General features: G+C 44.7%; 1 protein-coding gene across 1 annotated transcript; it reads right to left on the minus strand.

The window, feature by feature from the left end:
* Positions 1 to 3074: 3074 nt before the first annotated feature.
* Positions 3075 to 4049, minus strand: LOC123777392 (olfactory receptor 6Z7-like). Its single transcript, XM_045774050.2, has one exon. It carries the CDS (start codon positions 4047 to 4049, stop codon positions 3075 to 3077), a length of 975 nt encoding a protein of 324 aa, XP_045630006.2.
* Positions 4050 to 14719: the final 10670 nt, after the last annotated feature.

A 14719-nucleotide genomic window follows, 5' to 3' on the forward strand; every position in this document is an offset into this window, starting at 1 on the left:
TTTACCCCAAAGATACAGACATAGTGAGGAGAAGGGCCATATGCACCCCAATGTTCATAGCAGCATTATCCACAATAGCTAAATCGTGGAAGGAGCCAAGATGCCCTTCAACAGATGACTGGATTAAGAAGATGTGGTCCATATATACCATAGAATATTACTCAGCTATCAGAAAGAATGATTACCCAACATATGCAGCAACATGGACGGGACTGGAGGAGATTATGCTAAGTGAAATAAGTCAAGCAGAGAAAGACAATTATCATACAGTTTCGCTCATTTATGGAACATAAGGAATAGCAGGAAGATCGGTAGGAGAAGGAAGGGAAGAATGAAGGGGGGTAAACAGAAGGGGGAATGAACCATGAGACACTGTGGACTCTGAGAAACAAACTGAGGGCTTCAGAGGGGAGCGAGGTGGGGGATTGGGATAGGCTGGTGATGGGTATTAAGGAAGGCACGTATTGCATGGTGCACTGGGTGTTATATTCAAACAATGAATCATGGAACATTACATCAAAAACTAAGGATATACTGTATGGTGACTAACATAATAAAAATTATTATTAAAAAAGAAGAAGAAGAAATAAAGGTTTGTGAAGGCATAGTACTCATAGCAGATTCAGCCATTTACCTATGGATAAATATAGGTAATTTTTAGTTTATGGTTATTGCAAGAAATGTTAAAATAAACACATCAATTAGCTACCTTTGTCCACATGTCTGAATAGTTTTGTATTTTACTGGAAAGACTGGTTAATTCTATGACAACAATAACCCTGAAATCTTAGTGACTTAATTTAATAAATGTTTACGAACTGCTCCTGTTCCATGTCCACTGAAGGTTGGCAGGTGGGGAGGATTCCGCCAACCATGGTCAGGAACTCAGGTGGGAGAAGCACCCCCCTTTTTGAACCTTGTCAGTCACCATGCAAGACAGAAGAAAGAGATCGGGAGGTCTCACACCAGGAATTCAGTGCTTTGGCCTAAAAGTGACATAACTGGTTGGTGGCCAGAAACATTCACATGACTTTGCCCACCCACATGACTCTACCCACCCACCAAGAGCCCAGAAAGTGCAATCCTACATGTCCCTCGCAGGTAGAGGGCTGGAATCACTGACGAAGAACATTAACAACTATCTCAGTAGCTACAGCACAAAGATAAAATGGCAATGGGTGTGGGGCGCCTGGTGGTGCAGTCGTTAAGCATCTGCCTTTGGCTCGGGGCGTGATCCCAGCGTTCCGGGATCGAACCCCACATAGGGCTCCCTGCTCAGCGGGGGAGCCTGCTTCTTCCTCTCCCACTCCCCCTGCTTATGTTCCCTCTCTCGCTGGCTGTCTCTCTCTCTCTGTCAAATAAATAAATAAAATCTTTAAAAAGAAAAAAATAATAAAAAAAATTAAACGCACCAGGTCTATACGGTCACAAAGAACACCAGAACATGCTCATTTCCCTTGAGATATTGTCAACATGAATTTTTATTACTTAAACTAAGAATTTAAAGTATGCATGATATATAAATGGTTAAAATCAACACATTGTACACCTTAAATCTACACAATGCTCTATGCCAATTAGATCTCAATAAAGCGGGGAAAAGTAAAAATAAATTTAAAATAAATTTAAGATGCACCAGTGTGATGAGTAAGTCATCCATAGAAGGTCCTTCTTTGAATTTCTATTTTCTCCTATAATACGTTTATTTATTCAATTATAAAGGCCATAAAAGGTTATTGCTAAATATTCAAATATATAAAATGGAAAATATGGGTTTCCTGGGGTCACACGCCTAAAAACTGTTTGGTATGTACCCTTTCGGATTCCTTCTAGGTATGTGCTAACATGAATAACTATTGCAATTAGTGGCTTTATCATTACTGTTTCACAACATGTTGACATATTCACATACTGCTTTTTCTTTCTTTTTTTAAAAAAATTTTATTATGTTATGTTAGTCACCATACAGCACATCCCTGGTTTCTGATGCAAAGTTCGATGATTCATTAGTTGCGTATAACACCCAGTGCACCATGCAATACGTGCCCTCCTTACTACCCATCACCGGTCTATCCCATTCCCCCACCCCCCTCCCCTCTGAAGCCCTCAGTTTGTTTCTCAGAGTCCATAGTCTCTCATGGTTCATTCCCCCTTCTGTTTACCCCCCCCTTCATTCTTCCCTTCCTTCTCCTACCGATCTCCCTGATATTCCTTATGTTCCATAAATGAGTGAAACCATATGATAATAGTCTTTCTCTGCTTGACTTATTTCACTTAGCATAATCCCCTCCAGTTCCATCCATGTTGCTGCAAATGTTGGGTAATCGTTCTTTCTGATGGCTGAGTACTTTTTCATCTTGAACTCAGCAACAGACCACCTCCCCACCACAGTATCTAGTAGATATCAGTGGTCTAGTTTAATCTCTTCAATGGATGCATGTTATTTCATAGTAGGGATACAACGTAATATACTTAAATAACATCCCGTTGGTGGGCATTTGAATTATTTCCGATAATTTCCAGTAAAATAACGTTTATTCCGAATCTCACAATTTTGCAATAAACATATTCTTGTACATACGTTTTGAATGACAGTATTTTTCATAATATTTTTCAGGAGGCATGGAGTAAATTGCTATCTTCGCATTAAACTTACATATCTTGGGTTGCTAGAAAGGTTGCACTTTTTTTTTTTGTAGACCATCAGTCACATTGTTTCTTTCAATAACTTTCCTGTTCATGCCCATTTTTCTTTTGTTTTTCTCTTGGAGTATTCTTATTCTTCTCATTTAAGAACATCTTTATACATTATGTTGCAAATATTTTCCTCCAGGTTTCTCTTTGCCCTTGAGCTTGTGTGTGTGTGTTTGGCTGTGAGAATTTATTTTTTTAAGATTTATTCAAATTCTGGTACAGTTAACATACAGTGTAATATTAGTTTCAGGTGTGCAATAGACTGTTTCAACACTTCCATGCCTCACCGGGTGCTCATCACGACAAGTGCCCTCCTTCCTCCCCATCACCTGCTTAACCCGCCCCCCCCCCCTCTGTGACCATCATTTGTTCTCTTAAAATCAGGAGTGGGCAAGGTCGGTTGTCACTGCAGAGACCCAGCGCGAGTGGAGAGTTTTTTGCAGCGCCGTGTGGACCTCCCTGTTCCGCAGGCAGTAGATGACAGGGCTGCACATGGGCGTGACCACCGTGTAGACGACTGACAGCACTTTGCTGAGGTCCGTGGAGTTGATGCGGCTGGGGCGGGAGTACATGAAGAGGACCACCGCGTAGAAGGTGCCCACCACCAGCAGGTGGGAGGCGCAGGTGGAGAGGGCTTTGCGGCGGGTGGCAGCTGATGGCATGCGGAGCACAGTCCTGCCAATGGCCACGTAGGAGGCCAGCGCAACCAGTAATGACCCACAGAAGATGACGACGGCGGAGATGAAGTCCACCAGCTCGGTCAGGGCCACGTGAGTGCACGACAGGTTGAGCAGAGGGGAGACATCACAGAAGAAGTGGTTGAGGACGTTGGGGCCGCAGTAGGACAGGCTGGCGATGCAAGATGTCTTGACCACCGACACCAGCAGCCCCCCAAGCCATGAAGTCATGGCCAAGCCCAGGCAGACCTTGGGCCTCATGAGCAGTGGGTAGTGGAGTGGGCGGCAGATGGCCACGTAGCGGTCATAGGCCATGGAGGCCAGGAGGGTGCACTTGGTACTAATTAGAGCGATGAATAAAAACAGCTGAATTATGCAGGCAGTGAAAGACACATGGCAGGGGCTGGACCTCAGCCCCACGAGCAGGCTGGGCATGGTCACTGACACATAGCACATCTCCAGGCAGCTCAGGTTGCCCAGGAAGAAGTACATGGGCTTGCGGAGCTCGCTGTGGCTGCAGATGAGACAGACGATGAGCGTGTTCTCCAGGAGCGTCAGCAGGTAGAGGGTCAGGAAGACGGCAAACAGGACGCCCCTCGTGCCCAGCCTGGCGGACAAGCCCAGCAAGACAAACTCCTGGACTCTGGACATGTTGCCCGACTCCAGAGACCTCTCCATCTAAGTGAAGAAAGAAATAGGTTAGTGGAGACCATGATCCAGGCGGAAGTGAAATGGTAGAAGAGGAAGAGCATCAGGGGCCCCGAGAGCCGCTGGACGTGCTGTAGGCTGACTGTTGGCGGGGGACCGGTGAGCTGGAAACTCGCAAAACTGGAATCGAAAAACTTCCGCCTGTACTTGGCAAATCTGTGATCTTCGGCAAGACTACCTTTATGAGCCTCAGTTCTCTTGTCTGTAAAGTGGAGGTGAGAGCTATGATCGTTCTTTCTTTTCTTTTGATGACTTTAAGTGGTCTTCTCTAGGTTGGATTTCTTCCTTCCCTCCTTCCCTCCTTTCTTCCCTTCCTTCTTTCTTCCCTTCTTCCTTCATTCCTGTTCCTTCCTTCCTTCCTTCTTGAAAAGTTTCCCAGGATCTAAATGGTTGTGTGCACTATTCTAAATAAACGAAGAATCACATGTCCTTTCTTCTGAGATGTACATCTCTTTTAACTCGTGGAATTTCTGGAGGAAATTTGCCTTTGCTTATTAGAGAAAAGTACCACCAATAATGGTTTTTCTGAGAAAGACCAATGAGTAATTTACTCCATGAGTAGTTCTAAAAATGACCCCTTCCAGAAAGAGCACGTTCTTTTTTTAAGGAAAGAAAATACATGTGTTAACATCACTTATATGCCCCTATATTGTGCTGCACTTTTTAAACACATGGAGATGATTAATGCTCACGACCCTACAAAAACAGCATGGTTTTACCCATTCCTACACAACTGTACTGAGGCTCATAGGTACTGAGTAACTGGTCCAAAAGGACAGAGTTATAGAAGTAGGGGTCCTTTGCCTCTGCCATTAACTCTGGGCATTCGGGGTGATTTTTAGGTGACTGGCACGCAGAGAATATGCTATTTGTAATTATTTCTGACTTATCATTTATCATGTAAATGAAATAGCAACTATTTATTGAGTATGTACTACGCACGAGGTGCCTGAAATCAAACAGTGAACAAAACCAATGATTGTGAACTTTAAAAATTCATATTCTTGGTACTGAGGAATAGATGAAGCAAACAAAAGGATGAATATGGAAATAAATCTTAATGGGTAAATGCGAAGGAGAAAGCAAGACAGGATCCTTGCAGTGCGTGGAGGACTGAGCTGAATATTGAGCCGATGGAAAAGCATTTGGGGCAGAACAGGGAAAAGCAAGTGTAGAAACCTTAAGTCAGGAAGGGGCTCAGCATCCTCAAGGACAGTAAGAGCCAGTGTGGCTGAAGAATGGAGAGGGGAGAGGGGAAGAAATTCATTTTCTTTCCACCAAGCATTGAGCAAAATCCACTTCCCTGGGGCTCCATCCGTATTCTAAATGTCCACAGTGTTCTAGTCTGAGTGAAACATCCCAGTGAAAAAATTCAGTCTCAGACGCAGAGTAACAGGATGGGATAAAGCCCAGAAACACACCCACGCATGTATACAAACTTGCTTATGACATAACTTGTATTGAAGATTAGCAGGAAGAAGACGAGTCATCCAACAAATAGTTTTTGGGTGATTAGTTATTTGTGTAGAAAAATAAAAAGAAATTGAAGCCATACATCACAGCACATGGTGTAAATCAATTGCCCATGAACGAGAAACATGAAGGTCAAGAGCAAATCTCTGAAATTTCAGGAAACAAAATAAAAGTATATTTTCATGGCCTTGGTGGTGTAGAAAACTATAAGAGTACAGGAGAAGAATTCAAAACTTGGCTGCTTTAAAATGTAAAAATCTAATCAGCAAAAGAAAATCTGATTACCACAAAAAATTTAAGTCACAGACTGGAAAAATATTGCTGCAATACAGATGAGTGACAAGGGATCCCTATGTAGGATCTACAAAGAAATTGGTCAATTAATATGCAAAATAGCCTCTTGCATAGAAAAGCAGGGAGGGGCACCTGGGTGGATCAGTCCATTAGGCGTCCCACTCTTTTTTTGTCCTCATGTGTTTATTTATTTTTTTAATAATTTTTTATTATGTTATATTAGTCACCATACAGTACATCCCTAGTTTTTGATGTAAAGTTCCATGATTCATTGTGTGCCTGTAACACCCAGTGCACCATGCAATTCGTGCCCTCCTTACTACCCATCACCAGCCTATCCCAATCCCCCACCTTCCTCCCCTCTGAAGCCCTCAGTTTGTTTCCCAGAGTCCATAGTCTCTCATGCTTCATTCCCCTTTCTGTTTACCCCCCCTTCCTTCTTCCCTTTCTTCTCTGTCCTACTCTTGGTTTTGGCTCAGGTCATGATCTCAGGGTCGTGAGCTCGAGCCCCACATCAATCTCCCTGGGAGCATGGGAGACTTCAGATTCTCTCTCTCCCTCTGCCCCTACTCCACACCACCCACTCCTGCTCTCTCCAAAAAAAAAAAAAAAAGAAAGAAAGAAAGAAAGAAAGAAAGAAAAGAAAAAAGAAAAAGAAAAGAAAGAAAATTGGGGAAAAGGACTGCAAGTATACTTCCCCAAAGAACTTCGTCACTCAAAACATGGAAATATGCTAATCTCATTAGGAGCCAAGGAAATGGAAATTAAAACCAAAATTAGATAACACTTCACATCCATGGAATTGGCAAAATATAGATGTCTGAAAATATTAAGTTTAATAATGAGAACTTTCATACACGGTTGCTGGGAGTCTGAATCCTTTGCTCACTTTCAGAAAACAATTTGGCATCATGCAGTAAGTTTTAAGGTGTGAGCGTGTTCCAGAAATTGTATGTCTAAGCATATATCCAGGGTAAGTACTGTTCACAGCAGCACCGTTTTACCAGCAAAAAAAGAAAAAAAAGACTGCATACATCCCAAGTGTCCAAAGTAGAATTGATAAATTGTGATCTCTAATACCAAGGGCCTGAGTTATGGTTGACTTGGTTTTCGACCCTCCAGAAAGTTTATGACCAGCGGCTTCCTCGCTGTGTAACCACGAGCTAGATACTTAATCTCTCTAAACCTGAGTTAACTATTACTAAGATGGTAACAACATTTCCATCAGGAATGAAGAAGATACTGTGTAAAGATGGTTTTCATTCACGGCCTGATTTCTATGCGCACCAATGTAGATGTGGGAAGACAGAGAGCAGCTGCTCTCGTGCGGTTTGACCACTGTCCCAAGTAAGAAACAGGTGCACGCTGTTACCCATCGCAATGGCACACGACACACGCGCACTCACACACACACACACACACAGCACATACACAAATAAAACAGAAATCTAACAACGAACACTTACCTTTATCCTATGTGATTCCTTTTGATACTTTCTCTAATGTTCTGTGTCATGGGATTGTTTTTTAAGATTTTTTTTTTTAAGTAATCCCTGCAGCCAACACGGGGCTCGAACCCACAAACCCGAAACCAAGAGTTGTACCCTCCACTGACCCGCCAGCCAGGCCGGCCACGCCACGTGATTTTACTGCTAGTATTGACCTGATACATCTCCTTTAGGAGCCTCAGTTTAAAACACACTGTCATTCAGGTTAAGAGAAGGGCTTTGGGATCAGACGGAGACTGGTTCCGGCCCGGGCTCCGTCCCTGCCCTAGACCAGGACTCTGACTTCCTGACCCCCGTGTCTCCATCTGCAGCAGGGACCCTGTCACGCTGTCATGGGGATTAAATCTCAGGTAGTCTCCATGGCCCGGGAGTGCTGGCACCCCACAGGTGACTTGCAGGAGGGAGAGCTTTTCTGGTCTTCTCTTTTTTTCTTTCCCAAATCAAGTGAACTTGTTTTCTTACCTCTCGGCTAACGTGACACAGGTCCTGCTTTTCTTTTCTAAAGGAGACTCTGGGGACCAAAACTTGTCAGCTTCTGCCCCTGGTCATGAGTGAAGACGCCAGGGACTTGAAGAGGTGGCCAGTCAATTCAAGGACGTCAGAGAGGTTTGGAAGAAGCTGTCTTTGTCCTGAGCAGTGGGTTCACCCGCCTCTCTCCATTTCGGCACCCTGTGTTCTCTGAGCTGCCAAGAGAACTCTGTCCTTACAGCCAGCCGCAAGCAGAAGGGCCAGTTTAAATCCAAGAGATGGACCTTAGGGGGCTGTCCTAATCTCTGTGGATTTAGAGGGAAGATGGAAGTGAAAACTTCTCATGAATTGTACCAGGGCTTGGGAAGGTGGCTCGATGCCAAGGTTGCTTCCAAGTCCATTCTCCCACAGTTTAGAGCCCATAATAGATGTGAGGATGTGTGTGGGACACTGGCATTGCCACGCTGAATGAGACATAATTCCTGCTCTCGAGTTGCTCCCAGGAGCCTGAGGGATAATGACCCCGAGCAGACATTTACACATACGATAGTGAGAGATGAGCAACCTGAGGGTGTTCAGAGACGGGGAACCTGGAGGTTTGGGGATACAGCAGGGGGGAGGTCGGAGCTCAGTCTCAGAAGTATTAGGAGATCACCTCTGCCTGAAGCAAGACAAAAAACGGATAGCTAGAGCATTCTAACAGCTCATACAGAAAGTTGAAATACCCTTTCCTCACTGCTGGAGATTTTAGCTGCCAGAGTTGGCATTTAATATTAAGCATTCTATGCACGAAACACACTTTTCTCTCTAGGCTACGGATTGCCCACTAAATAGGTCTCTCCATTCCCAGAATGCCCAATGCAAATTTGGAGGGAGAACTCTCAAATTCCATTTTCTCCTTTTTCTGTTCTCCTTTTGTGTGATCAAATGACATAGACAGATTTAAAAGTAATGTGTTATACGCAACTAATGAATCATCGAACTTTACATCAAAAACCAGGGATGTACTGTATGGTGACTAACATAATATAATAAAAAATATTAGAAAATAAAATAAAAGTAATGTGCCCATAACTACAACATAGCATTCTTTCAGAAACAGTAAAACCTTGGTCTATAATATGCTGCAGTGAATAAACAACACAAAATATTTTTGAGCTAATGTGTGACCCACATTCTCTCCAGTGTGTCCTCTGCTCCTCCCCTCTTTTAGGGAACGAAGATTAAAATACTTTAACGCAATCGTACGTGTACTTGCATAGCTTTATCCTAGACACACAAACACAACACAATGCATTTTGCACATCTGTGCCCATGTCGGTCCTTCTGTCCAGACAGCCCTTTTCCTTCCCCTCCGAATGAAATCTCACTCATCTCTCAAGCTCATGCTCACCTCCTTAGAGAAGCTCTCACCCACGTTTCCTTTCCAGACACCAGGAATGAACCCGTTCCTCCCTCCTGAGGGGGAAGTGTGCGAGATAAACACGGCTTGATCCCCAGCAGGTATCCAGGAATTTGATTGAACGCCTGGGCTCCAACCCCACTTGGAGAAATGTCCTGGGAATCTGGAGCATGAGGATCTGAATTTGAATTCCTGCTCTATCATTCAAAGGCTGTGTGACTTGGACCTCCCTGAGTCTCCATGTCCCCATCTATAAAACGGCGACGATGATGGTCCCCTGGAAGAGTTCTCATGAAGATTAAGCTTATCAGTGCTCGTAAAGCACCTAGTACGATGCCTAGTACCTACTAGGAGCTCGTGAGTGGTAGCTATTGATTGCTATTACTGATACCTGTCTAATGAAGATCACATACACGTCTCAGAGATGATGTAAAAATTAAATTAATAGAGACATGTACAGATCCAGCACAGTCATGGACACACGGCAGCCAGTGAATGTTAATTCTTTCCCTTAAGTCTAACTCCTGCTTCGCTCCTGACACTGATAAAGCTCTTAGTACCTTTATTATAAGTCCTTATTTACTTTCTCCTGGCACCACTAAACTGTGACCTCATTCAGAGAAGGGACTCTGTCTCTTATTTCTGTATTTTTTGCAATGAAATGTTAGTTGATTTGGGGGGGGGGCACCTAATACCTGGACCCTGACCCTGACAAAGTTTTTCTGAGAAGAAATCATTTTAACTTTGGACTAGTTGATCATGGACCATATAGGGATGTGTGGTCAGAGGGACATGGTGAAGGGAAGCAGAAAAGTCTGGAAAAGGAGTGGCCCATAATGGGCCCTAATGTATTTTCCAAGTCCTTTACTAATGGATATTTGTGGAGTTGTCCAGGTTTTGCTAGTGCGAACACTGCTTCCGTAGATATCCTGGCGTGCTTATGTTTGCCCACGTATAGAAACAGATCTATAAGCTACATGTAAAGAAGCAGAATTATTGGTCAATACACAATTAATCTTACACACATTACAAAATTACCATCTGAAAATACTGCATGGATTGACATTCCCATCAAGGACATCCAAGAATGTGTGTTTGTTACCCCTTTAATTGTACTTGTTCTCTTAAATTGTCTCCATTTTTTAGAACTCATGGGTGGCGGCACCTGGGGGTGGCATAGTCGTTAAGCGTCTGCCTTCGGCTCAGGGCATGATCCTGGCATTCTGGGATCGAGCCTCACATCAGGCTTCTCCGCTGGGAGCCTGCTTCTTCCTATCCCACTCCCCCTGCTTGTGTTCCCTCTCTCACTGGCCGTCTCTGTCAAATAAATAAATAAAATCTTAAAAAAAAAAAAAAGAACTCACGGATGAAGAATAACACTATTCTTTCTGTGTACACTTGTGTGTTTAGCAGTGACATGGCCGAATCAGGAGCATGCCACTAAACTACATCTCCCAGCATCCCTTGCACTTCGGTATGACCATGTGACTCATTCCTGGCCAATGCAGTGTGGGCAGCAGTGATGCATATAAATCCAGACCTGGCCCTTCAAACCCTGGGTGATGCCTCATTCTCATTTCCTCTCCCTCTCTCTGTCCCTGCCTGTCTACAGATAAAATTTTAAGTGGGGCACCCCAAGGCTCTGGAGGATAACAGGTACTATAAGGAAGGACTCTGGGTCCCCGGGCAGCTGCAGGAGGGCCAGCACCCCTTGGCAAGCCGCACTGAATTATGGTGCAGATGAGACATAAACCTCAGCATTGGGGGTGCTGAGATCTGGGGCGTCTATAACAGCAGCAGAGTGCACCGTGCTGCCCTTTCCGATCCTCTTAGGCTCACGTGTTGCTCCAGCCACGGACACAGGCTCTGATGAGATCCACACAGGGTAACTGGAGAGCACGAAATCTCCAGTCTACGCCCAGTGTCTCTTTCAACAGGACCCGAAAGAAGAAGACACACAGGAACCCACTCAGCTCTCATAGATCTGCAGCTCATTGGGCCAGGTGTATAAATACACTGTGATCCAAGGCGAGAGAAGGAAAAGGTACAAAAACTGGGGAAAAGAAGGGAAATTATTATTATTTGCAGGTAACATGATTATTTGCACAGAAAAGCCTAAGGAATCTATGAACACATGATAGAGCCAAAACATGAGATTATGAAGATTGTGGGATACAGGACGAATGCACAGAAACCAGTTTTGTTTCTAAATACTAGATGTGGTAGTTGGAAAATAAATTTACAGAACGATTAAGTATACAAAAGTATCGAAAACATTAAATACATGGGAATAAATTTAAGGAAAGATTCACACAAACTCTACAGTAAAAATCTGAAATATTGCTGACAGGACAGCTACAGGTTAAAAGTGCTAAATATGGGAGCAACCGAAGAGTCCATCCTGAGATGAATGGATACGGACGAGTGTGGTGTACACATGTACACACACCCCCCCCCCCAGACATACACGCTGGAATATCATGCAGACATTGAAGCAAGATGAGATCATGTCAACATAAACGGACCCGGAGGGTACGACGCTAAGTGAAATAAGTCAGTCTGAGAAAGACAAATACCATATGATTCCATCCCTATGTGGAATCTAAAAAATAAAAAGGAATAAATAAACAAACAAAAAGCAGACTCAGACCTGCAAACACAGAGATCAAATTGATGGTTGCCAGAGGGGAGGCGTGGGGGATGGACTAAGTGGGTGAAGGGCAGTGGGAGGCACAGGCTTCCAGTGACGCCATGCGTACGGCTGGGGGATGAAGGGTACAGCATGGGGAATATGGTCAATTATATTGGAATAGGTTGTATAGTGACAGGTGGCAGCCACACTCGTGGTGAGTACAGCAGAATGTTTGACCTTGTGGAGTCACCATGTTGTACCCGAAACTAATGTGACACAGGTCAGCTACACTCAAAAAAAATTTCAAGTGCTACATAAATGGAAAGGTATACCGTATTTATGATTTGAAAGACTCAGTGTTGTCAAAAATGTCAATTCTCTCCCAAAATGATTTCTAGACTCAATCCAATTATAATTATAATCTAAGGAGACATTCTTTATAAAAATGCATAGCTGAATCTAAAATTTATATGGTAACGTAAAGAACCTAGAAGAGCCAAAACTACCTTAACAAAGAACATAGTGGGAGAACTTAAAATTCCTGACATTAATTCTAACAGTAACACTCCGGTAATCAAGACAACTTCCTATTGGTGAAACTATAAACAAATAGATTGATAGAGAATAAATAAGGAGCTTAGAAATAGAGCCACATTATCAGGAAAACATAAATCAACACCACAGTGAGAAACCACCTCACAGCAGTCAGAATGGCTCCAATTAACATGTCAGGAAATGACAGATGTTGGCGAGGATGTGGAGAAAGGGGAGCCCTCTTACACGGTTGGTGGGAATGCAAGCTGGTGCAGCCACTCTGGGAAACAGTATGGAGGTTCCTCAAAAAGTTGAAAATAGAGCTACCCTACGACCCAGCAATTGCACTACTGGGTATTTACCCCAAAGATACTGATGTAGTGATCTGGAGGGGCACCTGCACCCCAATGTTCATAGCACCAATGTCCACAACAGCCAAACTGTGGAAATGCCCAGATGTCCATTGACAGATGAATGGATAAAGAAGATGTGGTGTCTATGCACACTGGAATATTCCTCAGCCATCAGAAAGAACGAAAGCTTGCCATTTGCAATGATGTGGATGGAACTAGAGGGTATAATGCTAAGCAAAATAAGTCAGGCAGACAAAGACAATTATCATATGAATTCACTCATGTGGAATTTAAGAAGCAAAACAGATGAACATAGGAGAAGGGAAGGAAAATAAAATATGATCAAAATAGGGAGGCAAACCATAAGAGACTCTTAACTATACAGAACAAACTGAGGGTTGCTGGAGGGGAGGTGGGTGGGGGATGGCGTAAGTGGGGGATGGGCATTAAGGAGGGCAGGTGATGTAATAAGCACTGGGTGTTATAGGCAACTGATGAATCACTAAATTCTATTCCTGACACCAATACTAGATTACATGTTAACGAAATTGAATTTAAATAAAATATTTCAAAAAAAGAAAAAGAGCCACCTTTTTATGCTCCATCTGATTTTTGACAAAATTGCCAATGCAATTTAATGGGAGGGTCTTTCCAACAATCATTTTGGTAAAGCTGGATTATGTATGGAAAAAATAAAGCTCAACTTCTACCACAGACAGACAGACAGACACACACACACACACACAGATGTTTTGAGTGGCATCATACACACCAATTAGAAAGCTAAAAGTACAGAGGGAGTTAAGATGGCGGAGGAGTAGGAGACACCGTTTTCAGCCGGTCCTCCGAGTCGAGCTGGATAGGTACCAGACCAGCCTAAACAACCACGGAACCAGCCTGAGACGCAGGAAGACGCATCTGGATCTCTACAAATGAACATCTCCAGCGCTGAGTATTGAGGTACGAGGCGGGGAGCCATGAAACTGTGCACAGATATCGGAAGATAAACGGAAGGGGGAGGGAGCCGCCGTGTTCGGGCGCCGGGAAGCGGTAGCCACTTGCACGGGGGAGCGGGCGGGGCTCACGGTCGGCACCCGCAAAACAGCAGACTAAGACCATGAGCCGGGTGCGCGCGCCACCAGGCATCTCGCGGAACACCGGAATCCCGGTGCGCTCACTGGATCCAGACTGAGACCGGGAGCTCCGGGAGCGCGCGCGGGGCGGCTGGCGGCTGGCGGCTGGCGGCATTAGAAACACAAAGGACAGAGACGCGCCGGCCCTGGAAGTGAGGGCTGGGACGCCGGGTGTGGGGCGCACATCCCGGACGCTGCAGGGTTGAGCAGCACCAACAGAAACAGAGTTAAAGTGGCCAGAACATTAGTAGAGAACGGGCCGCAATCCCTCTGTTCTGTGACAGAGGCTGAAATTTGGCCGCTGCTGCTCTGACTCTCAGAAGAGGCACAGCAAACCGCCAGGGAAAGCCGCCAGAGAACAAAAGCCTGGAAATACCGGCTCAGGGAGTGCCCATCCCCATCCCCCCTCGCAGGGGACGCGGAGACTCTACCCAAACATGGCTGCCTGAGTATCGGCGCGGCAGGCCCCTCCCCCAGAACACAGAAGGCAGGCTGAAAAATCAAGAAGCCCACAACCCGGGTGCCTGGGTGGCGCAGTCATTGAGCGCCTGCCTTTGGCTTAGGGCGTGATCCCGGCGTTCCGGAAAGGAGTCCCTCATCGGGCTCCTCTGCTGGGAGCCTGCTTCTTCCTCTCCCACTCCCCTGCTTCTGTTCCCTCTCTCGCTGGTTGGCTGCCACATAAATAAATAAATAAAATCTTTAAAGAAGAAGCCCACATCCCTAAGATCCCTATAAAACAAGGGGCACGGCCTGGGACCCAGTCAATAATTTGGGCTCTGGAAACCCCGCAACCTCTCTTCATCAGAATGACAAGAAGGAGAAGCCCCCCCCAGCAAAGAAAAG

This window comes from Ursus americanus, chromosome 21, assembly GCF_024610735.1.
Source record: "Ursus americanus isolate L20-20 chromosome 21, mUrsAme1.1.p, whole genome shotgun sequence".
NCBI classification, from domain to species: domain Eukaryota; kingdom Metazoa; phylum Chordata; class Mammalia; order Carnivora; family Ursidae; genus Ursus; species Ursus americanus.

Excerpts from the sequence above, each read along its gene's own strand:
- LOC123777392 (XM_045774050.2), bottom strand. The coding sequence starts at position 4,049 with ATGGAGAGGTCTCTGGAGTCGGGCAACATGTCCAGAGTCCAGGAGTTT.